Raw genomic sequence first — 20,769 nt, forward strand, 5'->3', positions numbered from 1 at the left:
CCAAGAGCCTTCCAGGGGGATCCATGAGGCCAAAACTATGTTTATAATAATATTAAGATGTTATTTGCTTTTTCTACTTTCATTCTCTCATCAGTATATGGTGAAGTTTTTCCCAGGGTATATGATCTGCAAATTAAAGATTTCACTGCAAATATGAAGACTGAGTTAATGTATCATCTGGAGAATTGTTCTTTGTCTCACCACTGGATTTGATGTTTTGCTTGTATTTGTCCAATATCAGTACCAAATAATTATTAAAGAAGGTCAACTTTAAAATGTTATGGGTTTGTCATTATTTTTAAATGAATAAATACTTTCAAAATATCTAAGTTCTAATACAGTGAATATCAATAGATATAATTCACATAAACAAAAGCTCTTTGGGAACCTCAACGAATTTTAAAAATACAAAGCAGTCCTAACACCAAAGAATTTCAGAAACCCTGCTCTACATCATCATTAAGTTTTCTTCCTCTCATGAAAACAAGGTATGGTAGACAGATTGCTAATGTTGGGAGTCACATAGACCTGGACTGGAAACCCTCCTTGGATACTTACTAGCTATGCAACTGAAAAAGTCACATAAAGTGCTTCAGTTTTCTCACCCACAAAATAAGGATAGCAAGAGTCGTGAGGATCAATTAAGAAAATGTCTGTGAAGTGCTTTGACAATCTTCAAGGGCTATATAAATTTCACGCAGTTGCCAGTAATCATTTTTAGTTGGCCAGATGGGAACTGAAGGGGTTAAGGAGAGAGGCCTGAAACATAGGAGACAAGATTGGCAAAGAGGTCTCTGCTGCCCCCTTATTTACCCCTTCAGGTAAGGAAGGGAGACCAAGAGGGCATCTATGAACCAATCATCTACCTCATGAGCAGGAGTAGTAAGAATTTTGGCTAAGGCAAGAATGAGGAAGAAATTCTGATGCTGTCATCTTGATGATCATGTAATTATTACATTACAGTATTAAGCATAGGGTCTTCAAGTCAAGTTGGGAACAAAAAAAAAGATGAAATATGAAGCCAAGTAGTTGAATATCTACTGAACAGCAGTCTGGGCAATAGGAATATGAGACAAATGATGAGGAAAACAGGAGTTGCCTAATAAGGAATCAACCAAAAAAGCAAAGAACAAGCATTTGCTAAGCTGGCTGTTAAGCAAAAATAAAACATTCTTGCCCTCAAGGAACTCACATCTCCTTAGTGGAGACAATACATTAACAAACAAACAAACAAACAAATGCAAAAAAAATAAGAAGTAAATTTTTTAGGGAGTAGGAGGGAACGGCACTAACAGCTAGGGGAATAAGGAAAGGCTGCATGTAACAGGCTATGCTTGAATAAAATTTTAGATAGCATTCTAGGCACTGAAGAAAGCCAATAAAAGGCATAGAGAAAGGAGAATGGAGTGTTACAAGTGAGGATTAGCAAGAAAGTCAATAAGGACTGAACACAGAGTATGTGAAGAGGAGTGATGTATAATGGATGTAAAGTTAGAAAGTTAGGTGAGGATCTCTTATGAAGGTCTTTAAAAGCTAAAGAGAGATATTTATATTTGATCAGAGGAAGAAGGGAATCCCTGGATTTACTGAGAAAAGGAATGAAATGATTAGACATATACTTAAAGAAAATCACTTTGACAGCTATGGAGAAGATGAATTGAAGAGGAGGCTACTGCAATCATCCAGGAAAGAGGAGATGAAGGCCTGAATTAGGATGGTATCCATGTGAGGAAAGAGAAGGGAAAGAATTTGAGAGGTGCTGTGGAGGTAGACAACTGACTGAGTATGTGGAATGAAGGAGAATGAGGATTGACAAACAATGGTTGTAAATCCAGGTGACTGGAGAGAACAGTAGTGCCCTTGATAGAAACAGAGAAGTTCAGGAAGAGGGAAAGATTAGTTTGGAGAGAAGGATGATGAGCTCAATTTTAGACATCAGGAAGTCAGCTGCTGAGTGTCAAAGGAAGTTTTCTTGGTCTTAGAATTTAAGCCAGAAGTAACGTACACCAAGTGTATTTATGGTGGTTCCCCGGGTTCTCTCATCCCAAGCAAAATTTAAAATAGTAAGAGTGATAGAGGTGGTCACATTTGGAGGAAGATAAAGTCAATGATAAAAAAGCTTCAGGGTAAAAAGGTGTTTCACAAATATGGTGGGTTACACTGCTAGTGGAACTGCAAAATCATGCAACTATTTTGGAAGCAGTGATCCCACTATTCAACAAATACCCCAGGAGGACAAATATACAAAGTCCCATATATGCTAACATACTCACAATATACTTTTTGTGGTAGCAAAAAACTAGAAACAAATTAGGTGCCCATTGGCAGGTAGTGATTTTAATGGAATGTTGTACATTGTAAAGAATGACATATGAAGAATTCAAAGAAATGTAGACTGGTATGAACTGATGCACACTAAAGAAAACATGTATACAAAGATACAATGAACATAATGATGTATATAATGATGTAATAAAAGGAAAATGATACATTAAGATAAGAAGTGATGATCAAAATTTACTTCTGATAGATTATCTACTTTTTTTATTTTTTTGCTTTTTGGAGGGGGGAGGGCAGGGCAATTCGGGTTAAGTGACTTGCCCAAGGTCACATGGCTAGTGTTAAGTGTCTGTGGCCGGATTTGAACTCAGACCCTCCTGACTCCAGGGCTGGTGCTCTATTCACTGAACCACCTAGCTGCCCCAATGATCTACTTCTTGAGAGAAACATGCTGTATTATAGCTGCAAAAAGCATTCTCTATCATTGGTGGTGGCTCTATCAGATGACTTTACTTAGCCATTTTTGGTATTATAAAGAAAAGTGCTATATAGCACTGGGAAGTAAAGGCACTATAAATCACCCCCAAATGCATAAATAAAATTTTTTTTTAAATCAATTGGGGTTAAGTAACTTGCTCAAGGTTACACGGCCAGTTATTATTTCTGGGTGTGGTGCTGAGTATCTGAGCCCAGATTTGATCCAGGTCATCCTGACACTGGAGCCGGTGCTCTTACTCGCTGAGCCACCTGGCTGCCCCGAAGCAATTGGGGTTAAGTAACTTGCTCAAGGTTATACGGCCAGGTGTTTCTGGGTGGGTGCTAAGTGTCTGAGCCCAGGATTCAATCTCCAGGTCTTCTCAACACTGGAGCTGGTGCTCTTACTCGCTGTGCTACCTGGCCGCCCCAATAAAATATTTTTAGAAAATAAAAGTTTAAAAAAATTCTAGTTCTTACTATGCTCAGACGGTATCAGTAATGAATAATCTTTAAATCAACTAAAATTATAAATGACATCAAGGTATACAATTGTGAATTCTGTGGGATACTTACTTAATACGTGTTATTTGTGAATGTCCTGCAGATCTCATCACAATACTTACATCTGTAAATGGCTTTGGTGCTGCAAAGGTATTAAGATATTAACATAATTAATTTTATACTGCTTTACAACAAAATGTTAGTACTATATATAAGTACTCTGTGTTCTATAATTCTAGGAGCTACTGTGAATAATAATCAAATATCACAGCAATTTCTAAGCCAATGCTAAACTACTGTTGTTTAAATAATCAGAAGTCTAAATTTTGGAAACTGAGGAAGTTTTGCTCGAAGTTTTATATATAATAATTGAAAACAAAAAAAGTTTAGAGAGTTTTATGTCACTAAGTTACAAAATAAAATATCCAAATAATTCACTTTTACTCTAATGGAAATAATACTCATTCCTTTTATGTTAAATGAGCAAGAAAGAGAAGAGGCATAGGTTACATGTATCCTAGATAATCTTCCCCTTAATTGTAGCTTTCTTTCTTTCCTTTACACTCGCATTCTCTAATGTCTAATATAAACTTTTGTACAGTAGCCAATAGACATTTGGGATACAAATAAAATGCCTTTGAACAAATGATACAAGGTGTGAAATAAAATAGTCCAAATCTAAGAGAAATAAGTTTCAAGAAATATTCTAAGTTTTAACCAAAATTTTAACACTACATCACTGGTACTACTATATTTCTTTGGAGCATCTATTCTTAGTATTAGGTCAGAAATCAACTTTTAAAAAAAACTAAAAAACTTTCACAAGTATGTGCTCAGGTCCTATGAAAGTACATACATGGAATAACTATTAAAAATAAATACCACTATAGGCAGCACAAACTCAGAAACAGATTATAGGATCACAGATCAAGAGTCAGAAGAGACCTCATCAGACAACTACCGTGTTTCCCCGATAATAAGACACTGTCTTATTGTTTTTTTTTGGACAGAAAAACACCAGAGGGCTTATTTTCAGGGGAGGGCTTATTTTAATGAACATTGACAGCAATTTTAATAAACAGGTAAATGTGAACAAAAAAACGTACCTTTATTCAATAAGCAAATCACTGGGGAAGAACAGGATGACGCGCTCACTGCTGCAGCTCTCTGATTGGATGCAGCTCAGAGTGCGGCGTGCATTTCACGGGGGGGGGGGGGACGGTGCATACAGGGGATCACCTTCACTACAGTAGCAATCTCAATGGGGCTTATTTTCGGGGGAGAGCTTATTTTAGAGGAATCTTACACAGTAAGGGGAGGGCTTATTTTCGGGATAGGTTTTATTATCGGGGAAACACAGTAGTTGAATATCCCTATTATGGATGGGGCCTGATTCTGATTCATACTTTGTTAGTTTTAGGTTCAAAGTTGGGACAACATGAGGCACTTTGTAGATCATTGAATAAATAACAAAAGGAAGTTCAATCAGCTGTAACATTAAAAAAAAAGTCATTCAATGAGGATACAGTAACACTTAAGTTTGGATAAATGCAGCATTCAAACAAACAGTAGGGCAGGATGGGATGACTTCTTTTGTGTTGGGATATACACCAAGATTTATGGGCCCCAAATCCACTTGAATAGGCCTTGCTATTCTGCCCTTAGGTGACTAGGAAGCCAATAGTCTAACCCATTTTTTTGGCAAGGGAGGAAAGCTGGTAGACGTACATCTTATCACGTCTCTCATTTTACAGATGAAGAAACTGAAGGCCAGAGAGCTTAAGTGACTTCCCCAAGGTCAAAGAGGTATATCACAAAAGTAGTATTTGTAAAAATCTCTGACTTAAAAGAGTTTTCCCCTATATCAGACATTGTAAAAGTTGGCATTTTTTTCCATTAAACAACATGAATAGGGATTAAATTTCCAGGTAAGTAAAACCTATTTAATATCTAACATGCCTACATTATAGTAGGGTGACGAGTTAGCCAGGGTAGAAGGATGAAGTCCTAGAGCTCATGTAGGAAGACAAAGACATTACAGAATGCGAGCGTAAAGACAAAGACCAATTGAAAGATAGGCTATGTGTCCAATGCTTGAAGAACATGACTCCCTGAAAATTAGGGAGACACAGTCACACGTCAACATTACTGAGGATAAGGGGAGGGATAATTATAAGACGTAGGAGGTTCAAAATGCTGGGAAGCTACTGCCTATTACAAGAGTGAGGGCATCAATATCCTACAACAAAATGTCGTCTCCTATACTGGTTCTCTCTATGGTGGCAAAGTTTCTCATTAAGAGCTATACTGCTGGACAGAGCTATTTTTTAAAAGAGGTATTCAAGCATGCCTAACTGCTTTTAAAAAATATTGCATAAATGAAAAAAATGCATTCCAAGAATCTACCAAGACTTTCAAGAACACATTCCCTTGGGTACAATGGCAGAGGACTGGCATTCAACTCTGTCCATCTGTCAAAACCCAACAAGTAGATTATAAGTTTCTTGAGGGCAGAGTCATTAAAACAGTCTCTCAGAATTTTAGAACTGGAAGGTATATTAAAGATCACCAGGTCCAACTCTCTCACCTTATAGATGCAGAAATTTATACCTCATGAGGTGCATAAATGGTCTGACGTAAACAAGTCATGGTAGAGCTAGAAGAGAAACTTAGGTCTCTTGACTCTCAGAGTCTAGTAATTTTACCATCATTCCATGTACCCTCCAAACTTATTTTTATCCATCACAACACCTAGTACTGTGGTGTTTGCTAAATATCTGTTGAATGAATTCATACGTATAAGTGGTTTCCAAGTCAAGTTCATAAGTAAGGGGTTACTTGTATTTTGAAATAAAGGAAAATAATATCATATTTTAGGGACATTTCTAGTAACAGTATAGTATATATTCAAACACAGATATATAGATCCAACAAACAGATATTATATGGCTTGATGTTAGTAATATACTTACAGCTTATGTTCTCTTTTGTATTTTCATAATTCCATTGCATGACATATTAGTTTTTAAAACAATTAAATTTTCTAACGATTCTATAGAAACTCAGTTTTTGAAAATATTTTTATTTCAGCATCAGTTTGTGACAAAATTTTATTTTTAGCTCACCTCTTCATTTTAAAAGACAATAGATTTTAATGAAAAGCTCTGAAACAAAAGCAACAAACCTGAATCCATGGTGACCGATTTGGGAGGTTTAATGGGATAAAATACAAAGGGAAATATAGCTCCATGAATCTGATTTTGTATCTAATGAAAAAGAAAAGACAGGTTAACACTCTGCTGTGTCAGCTGTACAAGTTACCTAAACTCTTAGACATCTATAGATGGAAAAGACCTTAAAAATTCTTTAGTGCAACCTCCTTTGTTTTTCATCTAAGAAAATAAAGTATAGAAAAGTTAAATAAATTATTTAACCAAAATCACAATGTAACTCAAGAGACAGAAAATGATTTTGTCTTTTTTTTATTTTTTTTTAAAGCAATTGGGGTTAAGTAACTTGCTCAAGGTTACATAGCCAGGTGTTTCTGGGTGGGTGCTAAGTGTCTGAGCCCGGATTCGATCCCCAGGTCATCCCGACATTGGAGCCGGTGTTCTTACTTGCTGTGCTACCTGGCTGCCCCTGATTTTGTCTTCTTATTCTAGAATTTCCTATTATGAAAGCAATTCTCTCTCTCTCTCTCTCTCCCCCCACCCTGCAAGAAAAATAAGTATCACTCAAGAACCTTCCCTTCTTTTCCTTCTCAACCCTCATTTTTCATCTAACTTGTATTAACAACTAATACCTCTACCAAAGAGTAAGAAGAAACAGGTTAGTATTTAAACAAAGCAATCAATCAAAGAACTAATTTTATTATATATAAGAGATCTTGGTAAAATGTCTTTATGGGATATTAAGGTAAATTACAAAAAGTCTGAAGTACTCCCATGGTATTCCTATCCCCTAATATCAAGTAAAATTAATAATGGGCAATATTTCTGGTTAGTCTTATTTCTTTGTACTTGTTATTTGACTGAGGAAGAGGAGAGGCTGGTGTTCTTCAGGAACATTTACCTGTATCCTATAAATTTGGATTCTGAAAGATGTCTGATGTGCAGATGTACTATATTCCAATTTTACTGCTGGCAGGTAATTTCTTCGTACAGGTATCATATGTGGTTGTAGAATTTTCATGTTACTACCACTAGGTGTTAAATAAACCTGAAAAACAAAGGTCTTTTTTATTTTTTACTCAGGGCTATCCCAAAACAGTAATACAACAAAACATAAAATGCCTAATATATAAATTCAAACATCTGAGTTGGGTTTGTATGGGTTACATAATGTATATAATTTTAAACATACTATCACTTTCCAAACTATTACTACCAACACGACAAAACTCATGCTAATGTTTATCCATCTTATTTATAAAGTTTATAACTTCTATTTACTCAATTTAAAAATTACTAAGATATAATAAGCAAGTATTCAGGGAAGAAAAAAATCCACTAACTTGAAAATCAATGGAAACATTTATTTTAATATATAAACTGGCCATTTTGATAAAAATAATGCAAAATTTTAAAATATTTCACCTACATATCATTGATTTAGATGACCTTTCAGTTCATAAAAATGCTTTCGGTCAACATATGATTTAAAAACTACTTTAATTCAATATTTTAAAATAGTACCGAAACATTAGGTTCCAGCTGTATAATCTTATCTTCTGAAGGTGAAATCTCAATGTATTCTTTAAATTCTCTCTCTAATTTTTCAGTTTGCTTTATACTCAGTGGCCTCCATCTTGCCTTCTTCTTTGGTTTTGTCTCCCAAACTACATCAGAGCTAGTAGGTGAAAGTAAGACCACAGCAATGAGGACAAAATTAAAATCAACTTTCAAATATAACATATTACCATTTCATGACAAAAGTATTCAACTTTCAGTAAAAATGTTTGATAATAAACTCCTATCACAAGGTGACACAAAACAAATACTGGTCTCTTATTTTAACCAACAGACCTAAATACCCTAGCATAAAAAATCATGCTTATATTCCTTCTAAAATGGCCCTTCTTTCCTTAGGTATGCTCCCAAGAAATTTTCATACGGCTTTAATAAGTATCAGTATATTATAGATTCAGAGTGTAAAATGAAGCATATATCTTTTTTTTTCCTTTCTCTCCCTCCCTCCCTTCAGAAATAGAAAAGGTAGGGGCAGCTTGGTGGCATAGTGAATCAGAGCACTGGCCCTGGAATCATGAGGATATGATTTCAAATCCAGCCTCAGACACTTGACACTTACTAGCCATGTGACATTGGGCAAGTAACTTAACCCCAATAGCCCTGGTCTTTTCCCCTCCAAAAAGCAAAAGAAAAAAAAAAGAAAAAAAAAGATGAGTTAATAAATATTTTAAAGTTTTGGCCTGTTTTTAGTCTTCTCAAAGGTTGGGGTAGGGAGAAATAAGAGGGAGAAAATTGACTACTAAAAATTAAAAATAGCTGAATTTTTTAAAAATATTTTTTAGGGGCAGCCACATGGCTCAGTGAGTAAGAGCACCAGCTCCAGTGTCGGGATGACCTGGATCAAATCCGGGCTCAGATACTCAGCACCACACCCAGAAATAACTGGCTGTGTAACCTTGAGCAAGTTACTTAACCCCAATTGCTTTAAAAAATATATTTTTTAGATATTCTGGAGGTCAAAGGAGCTAGGATTAAAACCAAGAATTGCATACACAGCAAAACTGAGTATAATACTTCAGGGGAAAATATGGACACTCAATGAAATAGAGGACTTTCAAGCATTCTTGATGAAAAGACCAGAGCTGAAAAGAAAATCTGACTTTCAAATAGAAGAAGCATGAAAAGATAAATAGCAAAAGAGAAATGAGGAACTTATTAAAGTTGAACTGTTTACATTCCTACATGGAAAGACAATATTTGTAACTCATGAGACTTTTCTCAGTATTAGGAGAGTTGAAGGAAGTGTGTGTGTATGCATACATATATGTATGCATGGGTATGTATGTATACGTGTGTGTGAGTGTATATGTGTGTATATGTATACACAGACAGGGCAAAGGGTGAGTTGAATATAAAGGGATGATATCTAAAAAATAAAGTTCAGAGGTGAGAGAGGAATATATTGGGAGAAGGAGAAAGGGAGAGATAGCGTAGGGTAAATTATCTCACATAAAAGAGGTAAGAGAAAGCTATTACAATGGAAGGGAAGATCAGGGAGGTTGAAAGGGAATGAATCAACCTTACTCTTATTGGACTTGGCTTAAAGAAGGAATAACATACACACTCAATCAGTTATCTTACCCTAGAGGAAAGCAGTGGGGAAGGGGATAAGAGGGGGGAGGACAGAAGGGAGGGCAGACTGGGAGAGAGGGTAGTCAGAAGCAAACACTATTAAAGACGGATAGGGTCAAAGGAGAAAATAGAATAAATGGGGGGCAGGATAGGATGCAGGGAAATACAGTTAGTCTTTCACAATATGACCACTATGGAAATGTTTTGCATAACTACATATGTATAACTAATATTGAATTGCTTGTCTTCCCAGTAGGGGTGGGTGAGGAGGGAAGAAAGGAGAGAATTTGGAACTCAAAGATTTAAAAACAAATGTTAAAAAAATTGTTTTTACATGCAACCAGGAAATAAGATACACAAGCAATGGGGTATAGAAATGCATCTTGCCCTAAAAGAAAGTAAGGGGGAAGGGGGAAATAGGGGGGATATAAGAGAGAGCAGACTGTGAGAAGGGATAATCAATATGCTTGGAATCTTGGGGTGGAGGGTAGGGGAGAGATGGGGAGAATATTTGGAACTCAAAATCTCATGGAAATTAATTCTGAAAACTAAAAATAAATAAATTCTGGAAAAACAAAACAAAACAAACAAAAACCAAAAAAATTCTAAGTTTCAGCTAGAGTCAAAGATAATGAAAAAACTAGCATTGGATATGAACTAGAATTTTTTAAGAGTCTTACAATTTGCTGGGTAGTTCATTATCTTTAAAGTAAAGCACATCAATTTTTTGGTAGGGAAAAAAATTGAATTTCTGAGAAAACAAGACAAAAAAATTCCATTTGAATGAATACAAATTCCTAGTATGTCAAGAGCATGCCTTAGGTCAAATATTACAGTGAAAAGTTAAAGCTATAGTTTACTGTGGTTAAAGTGAACAGAAATAGTTTAATTCAATTAAGTACATAAGATTAAAACAATCAGTCTAGGTTAAGAAAAATACTACGTAATACAAAATACAAGAAGCACATAATGTAAATAAGGTGCCAAGGCAGAGAGAATCTACTGAAGCTTCCGCTCTAATTTCTAATGAAAATGAAGAAGGAAAAAATACAGAAATGAAAATATGGGGATCAACACAATTGCTAAACTCAATAATCTTGGAAATGAGCAATTACTGACTATTAAATTGTACACTGTACAAAGATTTAGTTTAGCAGTAATTTCCAACAGTTACTTTAAACACATTTATCCTATTAAATATTGTGATTTTTGTTATTGTTGTTCAATTGTTTAAGTCATGTCCAACTCTTTGTGACCTTTTGGCAAAGATATTGGAGTGGTTTACACTATATTACATTCTTCAGGTCATTTTTTATAGATGGGGAAACAGAAGCAAATCAGGTTAAATGCCTTGCTCAGGGTCACAAATAGGGTCTGAGCCCAGATCTGAACTCACGAAGAAAAATCGTCCTGACTCCAGTCCTGGTACTCTATCCCATTGTAACAGATTCAGTAAAAAAGATTTATTTTAAATAAAATAGATTTATTAAAAATATTACATTTATTTAATATTATAATTTATACTATTATATACAAAAATATATAATATATAAAATATAATATTAAAACATTTATTTAAATAAAATAGATTTATTTAAAATATTACAAAATTTTAACAATAATATCATTATCATAACATATATAATGTTTACTAATTAGTTAAAAAAAACTGTTAGAATTGGGGATTGTTATCATAGAGATCATTCTGTCAATTTTGTCTTATAACACAATCATTTTTTTTTTGAGAGGGGAAGGCAAGGCAATTAGGATTAAGTAACTTGCCCAAGGTTACACAGCTAGTAAGTGTATCAAGTGTCTGAGGCCAAATTTGAACTCAGGGCTGATGACTCCAGGGCTGGTACTCTATTCGCTGTGTCACCAAGCTGCCAATCTTATCTCAAAAATTATATGAAATTCTCCAAAATATTTTCAAGCTAAAATTATCCAATTATCATTATGAATAAATGAAAACTAAACAAACTAAATTCCTTTAAAATATAAACAAAAACATTCTCTTTAAATACATTTATACAAATATTGACTATTCACTTTTTCAACTACAATTTAACACGCATACACGCACACACACACACGCACACACACATATATATGCTATATCCAACCTTGTGATGCCAATATAGGCTACTTCTTGTTTTGTATAGTTATTAACCAACGAAATGCCAACATCTTGCAATGACAACACAATTTCTTGCTCTGCCAACTCTGCTTTTTCACTTTCATACGTCACTTTAAATACTTTAGGATCTTCAGTGAATAAAATAATGCGTTGCAAGCCTTCAAAGAATGAAACTAAATAAATGGTCTTTTTCCCACCCAAATTTATTGGTGTCATCATGTCCTATAACAAAGTAAAAAACAAAGAAAAAAATTAGCTTAGAAAAAATTTAATATTCATTCACATTATTTGTGAATACTTCAAAGGTGGGCATTGTTTAGACTGCCTCACTATAGCTGGTATGGTCACTATTATACTGTAGATGAGGTTCCTCAGAACAGACCAGTAAATGTTTGTTGGCTTGACTTTAAACAGGAAAATGGATACTACCTGAAAACCTCACACCATGATCTTTAAAGTGTACAGTGTTACTGTGGTTTCAGAAGGGCAAAAAAATTCTTGCAAACATCAAATACTTACTAGTTAAACTGAATTTTATTGAGGAATATAACATGCAAACTATTATTCTTTATCTCCAAGGAATACTCTGTTATGGTAATGGGAAAGTTGCAATATATGTAATAACGAATGAAGGAATTAGTTTAAAATATTAACTGCTAAAATTAGGAGTTATTTTGAAGATCATCTAGTCCCTGCATAATTCATAAATCAACAGAGCTTCTGAAAGGTTCTATATCTTGCCTATGACCACAGAGAACAGTAATAAAAGAATGAAGTCAAGAACCATACTTTCTATAGATTATCACAGTCAATTTTAAGGAGAAGTTCTTTGGTTAATATGGAGTTTGGACATTAGGATGTCAAATAATATTTTATTGTATTTTTAATAAATTGTAATTTTACTAGCTTTTTTCTGACTAATAATGTTTACTTTTGGATTAAAAGCAATAATATGATAATACCACAGGCTCAGATATGGATTCGCTATACGATTTTAAATTATTTTCCCCAGGTAATCAAGAGAAGACTCATTATATTAGAAGAAACTTCAATATGGAAATGTCCTGAAAATAATTACATTTGCCCATACCTCCTCTCTATTCAGAAAGGAATGAAAACAGAACTAAAGGAAATGGAATTTTTTTTATGTAAGTCAGCAGGCCTGAAAGAAACTGAATATTTTTCTGTCTTTCCTATTTTCTTTGGGTGTACCATTTATGAGAATTGGCAATTACAAGGAGGAACTAAGTGGATCTGGTGAGAACAGGTAATTTTTTTCCTATCCTATTCTACTAGTTCTTAAATTTTTTTCAATCAGTCATGAGGTAGGGCAAAAGGGTGCCTACACTCATTTGTTCTCCTTGTCACCACAAAAAGAAGTAAGATTATGCCCTTGATATGTCTCAAATCAAATATTTTGTTAAAATAATTAAATATGATAACATTGATTTCAGAAACTTAAATATAGTCCTGGTTATCTATCATAAAAGATTAGTTCAGAGACCACCTTAAGAAAAAACTCAGAACATATTCAGCTGTTTCTTCTTCAGATAATTTCTTATAGGTCACAGAAAATATATCTAATAAGATATGTGGTGGAATTGAAATGTACTTTTCCAAGAACAATTTGCCCTATTCTGTAAATTAAGATACAAATACATAAGGAAGTGAAGAAAATAAAATCACCTGAGTTTAAGTTTTGATTAGTTTAAATTGTTACCATTCCAGAAGACTATGCTACATTCAACACTGTCACCATTCTACAAAATTATATCCTTAGAACAGGTGAGCCAAAGAGGATATCTAAATCACTTACAACTATAAACTCCAATCAAAATACATACATCTTTTTGTGTTACTTCACCGCGGCTCTTTCCACATTTCCAGGTCAGTTTTCTAGAGCCTATGGGATCACTCCAAGTATACAAAACTGCTTTACCAGGAGGAAGCATGTCTTCCATTTCAGTGAGACAACTAAGACACACAACAAAAATGGTAAGAATTTAAGTATTTAAAATGCAAGTCAGTGCCACCAACTCATTAGATAGCATGGTTAAGATAACTCATACTGAGCTATAAAGTTGTCTTTGCAATAGGGGAAATGTTTGTAATGTTTACTGCAAGCAAGATGGCAAAGGAAACTGTTAACCTTGAGAAATGTTTTAAGCACTGGAGACCACTTTCCAAATACCAGCATTCTGAATACTAACAAATGAATAGAATTGAATCATCAGTGATACTTACCAGTACTGCATAATCTTTGTTTTGTTTATGAAACCTTTACTTAACAACACTGAAGCAGCAGAGCCAGTGAAATCAGAAGGCATGATTACTCAAATAAATGCAATCTTAATATCAAAGATTTAGAGCTTAAAAATATTAGAGAGGAAGAGGAACGAGCCATTTATTAAGTACCTACTATGTGCCAGAAATTGTGACAATTAAAAAGTTTTGAAAAACATATTTTCTCCATAATTTCATCATTTTATTAATAAGGCCAGCAAATTATTAATAAAAAGATGGTCACTGGCCATTTCTCTTAGACCAAAGACACCTAAGGATAGTGGAGTCACATGTATATGGCCTTTGAAGAGGAGGTATTCTAATGGATGGCAATCAACTCTACCGGCTTAACACAAAGGGAGGTGTGGGGTATACTGAAATGAAGGTATTGGGGTATGTGACATAGGTGACTAAAGTCTTGGTTAAAGAGACATCAATTTCCATATCACCTGTCTTGATAATAGGGAGAATCAAACCACCAACTCCACCCCCCACGCATGCTCAGCACAAACGAGCAGAAATATACCCATTAGCCTAAACTTTGAATTTCTTTTACTGTCTGATTAAATTTTGGTCTGGGTAAATCTGTAAGAAGGATTTCCCATACTGATTGGTTTCTGGATGAGGAAGTAGAAAAGGGAAAAACCTTGGTGCTAATACAATAATATGATATTAAATATAAGAGAGAACTATTCATTTCTCATAGTACTGTGCTAATAAGCACTTCAAAAATATTACCTCATTTGATGCTCACAACTTTGTGAGGAAGGTGTTACCACCATTGTACAGTTGAGGGGGAAAAGGCAGATGGCATTGTGATTTCTCAGGGTCACACAGCTACTTAAGTGTCTGAAACTGAATTTGAATTCAGGTCTGACTCCCAAGCCTAGCTAGGAAGACCACCTGTCTCCACCTACCTACCTTTAGAGGTCATCTATTACAACCCAATCATTTTACAGATTAATACTCTGAACCTCAATTTTCATAAGTAGTTTACCCAATGTCACAAAGGAAGTGAAAAAGCCAAGCTTTGAAGCCAAACTTTCTGACTCCAAATCCAGGACTCAACACATTCCATTCAATTTCTTCCCCCCTGGCTTGGTGTCAAGATTGATGTGATAGACGAAAGGTAGAACCATAGCCAAATTCTATAATTACAAACAAATAAGCCAAGTAAATGATCATGAAATTTGCAAATTATGCTGAACTTTTCTTGAGGACCAGAAAATATTTCAAAGAGACTCTGATAAAATGGAAAGGTGGTCCTACAAAGAGATAAGTGTACAAAGTGGTACAACTAACAACCAACAAATAAAGGACACCGAATTTCTGACTATGTACAATGCAAGAAAAGAAGATGTGGGCCTAAATCTGGTTCCAATATTAATATCAATTTTTTAAAAAGTCCTCCTTGAACAAAGTCTGGTGGCTCTCTATTACCTCCACGATCAACTATAAAATGTTATGTTTGACTTTTAAAGTTCTTCATAGCAAAGAACTGGAGATTGAGGGGATGTCCATCTATTGGGAAATGGCTGAACAAGTTGTAGTATGTGAATGTAATGGAATCTACTGTGCTATAAGAAATTATGAGCAGAAGGATTTCAGAAAAACCTGGAAAGATTTACATGAACTGATGCTAAGTGAAGTGAGCAGAACCAGGAGAACACTGTATACAGTAACAGCAACACTGTGCGAAGAGCAACTATGATAGACTTAGCTCTTCTCAGCAATATAATCATCAATGACAATTCCAAAGGACTCATGACATAGGGTGGCTACGTGGTGCAGTGAATTCAGCACTGCCCTGGAGTCAGCAGGACCAAAATTCAAATCTGGCCTCAGACACTTAACACAAAACTAGCCGTGTGACCTTAGGCAAATCACTTAACCCCAAATGCCCTACCTATCCCCTCTAAAAGGCAAAAAAAAAAAAAAAGACTCATGATGGAAAATGCTATCCACATCCAGAGAAAAAACTATGGAGTCTGGACGCAGATTTGAAGCATACTATTTATTTTCACTTGTTTTTTTTTCCCCCTTTGTTCTGATTCTTCTTTCACAACAGGACTAATATGGAAAATGTTTAACATGACTGTACATGTATATATAAGATTGCTTGCTGTCTTAGGGAGGAGGGAGGGTAGGGAGAAAAATCTGAAACTCAAAATCTTTCTTTACATATAATTAGAAAAGATAAAATTCTATTAAGTGTGTGTGTGTGTGTGTGTGTGTGGATGGGGGTGGTGAATAAAAGCCCTTCATACCTTCCCAGTCTTCTTATACCTTACTCTCCTCCACATACTTAGGAACAAGTGACTGGCCTTCTTGCAAAATAAACTCCATTTCCCTACTTGGTGCATTTTTACTGGTGACTCGGTCATGCCTGGAATTTTCTCCCTCTTCAATACTGCCTTCTAGCTTCCTACAAGTAGCAGCTCAAGTCCTACCTTCTATAAGAAATCTTTCCCAGTCTTGCCTAATCTTAGTCTTTTTCCTCTGAGATTATCTCCAATGTAACCTATATATATATATCTTGTCTGTATCACACAGCTATTTGCAAGTTGTCTTCTCCAATCAGATTGTGAGCTCCTTAAGGGCAGGGTTTTACTGTTGATTTTTTTTAATCTTTATATCACCAGGGCTTAGCAGTGTCTAAGACATAACAGACACTTAATATACTTTTATTTAATTCCCTCTTTTCACTTTTCTGTGTTACAAAGCTTGTATTACAAACTTTCTCTCTTCTCCTCCACTCCTCTTCTTCTTCTTTTTTTTTTTTGCTTTTTGGAGGTAGCAAGGCAGGGAAATTGGGGTTAAGTGACTTGCCCAAGGTCACACAGCTAGGAAGTGTTAAGTGTCTCAGGCCACATTGGAACTCGGGTCCTCCTGATTCCAGAACTGGTGCTCTATTCACTGCACCACCTCGCCGCCTCTCCTCCAGTCTTCCAAAGCAATTCCATTTCCATGGTCTTAGCTAAAGACCTTCACCTATAAAACTGAAGACATTTTCCACAAATTCCTTTTTTCTCTCTCATCTCACATTATCATGACCTCATCACCTATTACCTTCTTTGACTCCAGTTTCTGATTAGGAGGTAGCACTTCTTGTCAACGCAATCCCTCACCATTTACCCTTGATCAGGGTAAAGACATACTTAGGCAGACATGTCTAAGTATATTCTATCATAAAAACAAAACAAAATAAAATAAAAACACTTCATTTGATTCACCTCTGATAGCTATCCTCCTTTAAATCTTATATCTTTCTTAGTTAAAATCCTTGAAGAAAGCATCTAAAAGCAGTGACCATTTCTTTTAGTGTTCTACACCCTCTACTATTTGGCTTTCAACTTCATCATTCAAAAACACCTATTCTCTCCTAAGTAACCAATTCTTAATTGGCACATCTAGGCAGCCTTTTCTCAGTGTTCATCCTTCTTGGCTTCTCCTCTCTGTAGCACTTCACATTGCTAACCACGTTCTGCTCTTGGACACTATCTCATTGATCTGCTAAGAGTTTTTCCATGATTTTGGCCTATTCCCCTTCTGTAGATACTTAGAGAATTGATCCTTCATTTTCTTTATGATTATGTCACCTAGCAGGGACTGCCTCTGTGTACACTTGATCTAGTATAGTTGGCTTTCTTGTCTTTATTTTCTTAATGCCACTATTACCATCTATAAGCATATCTTGAATTGTGACGTCAGAATCAAACTGTTATGTCTGTCCTATCTGGTGAAAAGAGTTTCATATGGAAAAAAAACCCAAACTTTTAGATTTTTTGCTCTCTTCCCATTTTCACCCTTATTTATGTCTTTGGGATGACTGCTTAGATGGGACTTTCAACCAAGATTTTTTTAAATTAGCATTTCCTTCTCCTATTGCTCAATCTCTACCACCCTTCTCTGTAAAGTTTTAAAAATGAGGAAAATGGCAGAGTAGGTCAGAAAATACTAAGGTCTCCAAATTTATCCTCCAAACAAGACAGAACACCTCAGAGCGAACTCAGAGCAAAAGTCTGGATAAAGTAGATGTCCTTATAAGAGAATCTGAGGGGACCTCAGGAAAGACTGGACCACCAGGTACAGAGGTTTGACTCCACTGAAGTGCAAACATCTTGAGGGAGACTTTGCTGAACCAAAAAATGACAAGCCCTGAGGGCAGCTGGGTCATCTCAACTTCAGGAATTTTTACCTCATGGCAATGTGGGGGTGGGACAGTTGAACAGAGGAAGAATATTCTGTCTGTATTGCCAGGCCCAGCTGTATTGAGCATACAGGGTATACGGCTGCTTCTATGGGAGGGGAGAACTGAGTACACGCCTAGTAAGAGAGGCAGCAAGGGAGTGGAGATCCTGCAGGAGAGTGGAAACTCTAAATCTGGTTTCCAGAGCAGAGGGAAGGAAAGAAGTCTGTAGCCCTGGGAGGGACTGCAAGGAGTGAGAGCTGGTAGTGAAGGGTGGGGAGGAGAAGATGCAGCTGGCAGAGGCTAGGGGTGGAGAGAAGTGCCTAAGGATGGCCCCCAGACAGGACTAGAACCTGATAACAATAACAACTTGCTAAAAATAAAATAAAACAAAATGAAAATAAAAATGAGTAAGCAAAGAAGAATGAACCCAACCACAGATAGCTACTATGGGGAAAGAAAAGATCTAGGTTCATACTCAGAAGAAGATAACATACTTTAAAAAGTCATTCCAACTCAAAGAGAAATGTTAAAATGGTCACAAGCCCAAAAAGAATTCTTGGACTAACTTAAAACAGAGTAAAAAATCAAATGAGAAAGACTGAGGTAAAATTAGGGGAAAAATAAGAGCAAAAAAAAAAAAAGATCAAGAAAATTATGAGAAAAATAAAAGAAAGTAAACCAGAAGCCAAGATGGCTGTGTAAAAGCAGGAAAACTCTGTGAGCTACCCCATAACTGCCTCAAATACCTATAAAATATGACTCTAAAAAATTTTTAGTGCTACAGAACACACAAAGTGACAGAGAGAAACAAATCTCCCACTGAAGGCAGCCAGGCACTTTAACAGGAAGGGTCCATCACAACATGCTAGAAGCAGAGCCCACACCCACGTGAACCTGCAATTTTAGCCCCAGGGCAGCCACCAACCAGCAGCAGCTGGAGTGGTCCTAGGGAGAGTGGATCACCTGCAGTGGTGGCAGTTTCCAGAAATATCAACGCATAAATGCCAAAGACAAAGGAAAAGTTCAGTGTAGAACTTGGTTGCAACTGGGGGGGAAAGAGGAGTGGTCCGCCTCTACCTGTGTATAGATGCGGCAGCCAAGTAACCACCTCCACAGGGCTGCTTCAGAGCTCCTGGCCTGCAGATTGTAGGGGGGCCAAGTGACCATTCAGAGGGTAATTGTTCTTGCTTTAATCTGCCTGGATCTGGATCACAGCTTTGGGTGGTGGTCCTGAGGTGTGGGACCAGTGAGCCAGAGCGTGTGGGGCTATACAGGCGGTGGCCTTCTAATAGCTCCAGCACCTGTAAAAACCCCAGTGATTTGGAAACTCTGGTAGCAGAGTTCTACTGTGGCAAAAAGCTCAAAAGTCAAGTAATTGAATGGCAACATGAACAAGCAAAGGAAGCAAAGCAAACAGAGCAATCCAACTTTAGATTCCTTTTATGGGGACAAAAAGGATCAAAGCATGGAACAGGAAGAAGACAATGAAGTCAGAACTCCTGCACCAAAAGATTCTAAGAAAAACACGAATTGATTACAGGCCATGGAGGAGCTCAAGAAGGATTCTGAAAATCAAGAGAAGTGGAGGAAAAAAAGGGAAGAGAAATTAGAAAAATGCAAGAAAATTATGAAAAGGCAGTCAACAACTTGACTGAAGAAAATAGCACCTTAAGAAATAGACTAACTCAAATGGCAAAAGAGGCTCAAAAAGGTAATGAGGAACAGAATGCCTTAAAAAGCTGAATTTGCCAGATGGAAAAAGAATCTCAAAAGCTCATTGAAGAGAATCATTCCTTCAGAATTAGACTGGAGCAAATGGAAGCTAATGACTTTATGAGAAATCAAGGTTTTTCATTATTAAATTTTCTCACTATTAAACAGATCCAAACAAATGAAAAAAATAGAAGGCAATGTGAAATACCTCATTGGAAAAACCACTAACCTGGAAAATAGATCCAGGAGAGATCATTTAAAAATCAGTGGACTACCTGAAAGCTATTATCAAAAAAAGAACCTAGAAATCATCCTTCAAAAGAAATTCTCAAGGAAAATTGCCTTGATATTTTACAACCAGAGGGCAAACCAGAGGTTGAAAGAATCTACCGATCACCTCTTGAAAAATATTCCCAAAAGAAAACTCCTAAGAGTATCATAGCCAGGTTCTGGAGTTTCCAGGTCAAGGAGAAAATATTACAAGCAGCCAAGAAGAAACAATTTGAATATTGTGGAAACACAATCAGGATAACACAGGATCTAGCAGCTTCTACATTAAGGGATCAAAGAGCTTGGAATAAGATATTCCAGAAGTCAAAGGAGCTAGGACTAAAACCAAGAATCACCTACCTGGCAAAACTGAGTATAATGTTTCAGGGGAAATTATGGTCATTCAATGAAATAGAGGACTTTCAAGCATTCTTGATGAAAAAACCAGAGTTGAATAGAAAATCTGACATTCAAATACAAGAAGCAAGAGAAGCATGAGAAGATAAACAGGGAAAAGAAATCATAAGGAACTTATCAAAGTTAAACTATTTATATGCTTACATGGAAAAATGATAATTGTAATTTATGAAACTTTC

At 35.9% G+C, this 20,769-nt stretch overlaps 1 protein-coding gene across 3 annotated transcripts in view; it reads right to left on the bottom strand.

Moving 5' to 3' along the window:
* Window positions 1-20,769, bottom strand: part of VPS13A (vacuolar protein sorting 13 homolog A) — a 308,176-nt gene that overhangs the window by 56,363 nt on the left and 231,044 nt on the right. For all 3 annotated transcript variants that reach the window (XM_069105632.1, XM_069105621.1, XM_069105624.1), the window contains 6 exons: window positions 13,560-13,689; window positions 11,702-11,937; window positions 7,953-8,106; window positions 7,330-7,476; window positions 6,443-6,524; window positions 3,331-3,400 (listed from right to left, as the gene is read on the bottom strand). In XM_069105632.1, coding sequence (XP_068961733.1) covers window positions 3,331-3,400; window positions 6,443-6,524; window positions 7,330-7,476; window positions 7,953-8,106; window positions 11,702-11,937; window positions 13,560-13,689 — 819 coding nt within the window. The remainder of the gene's footprint in view (window positions 1-3,330; window positions 3,401-6,442; window positions 6,525-7,329; window positions 7,477-7,952; window positions 8,107-11,701; window positions 11,938-13,559; window positions 13,690-20,769) is intronic.

The sequence above is a fragment of the Petaurus breviceps genome, unplaced genomic scaffold (assembly GCF_028583685.1).
Source record: "Petaurus breviceps papuanus isolate PSGF00001 unplaced genomic scaffold, PetGlider_PUasm1.0 138, whole genome shotgun sequence".
Lineage (NCBI taxonomy): Eukaryota > Metazoa > Chordata > Mammalia > Diprotodontia > Petauridae > Petaurus > Petaurus breviceps.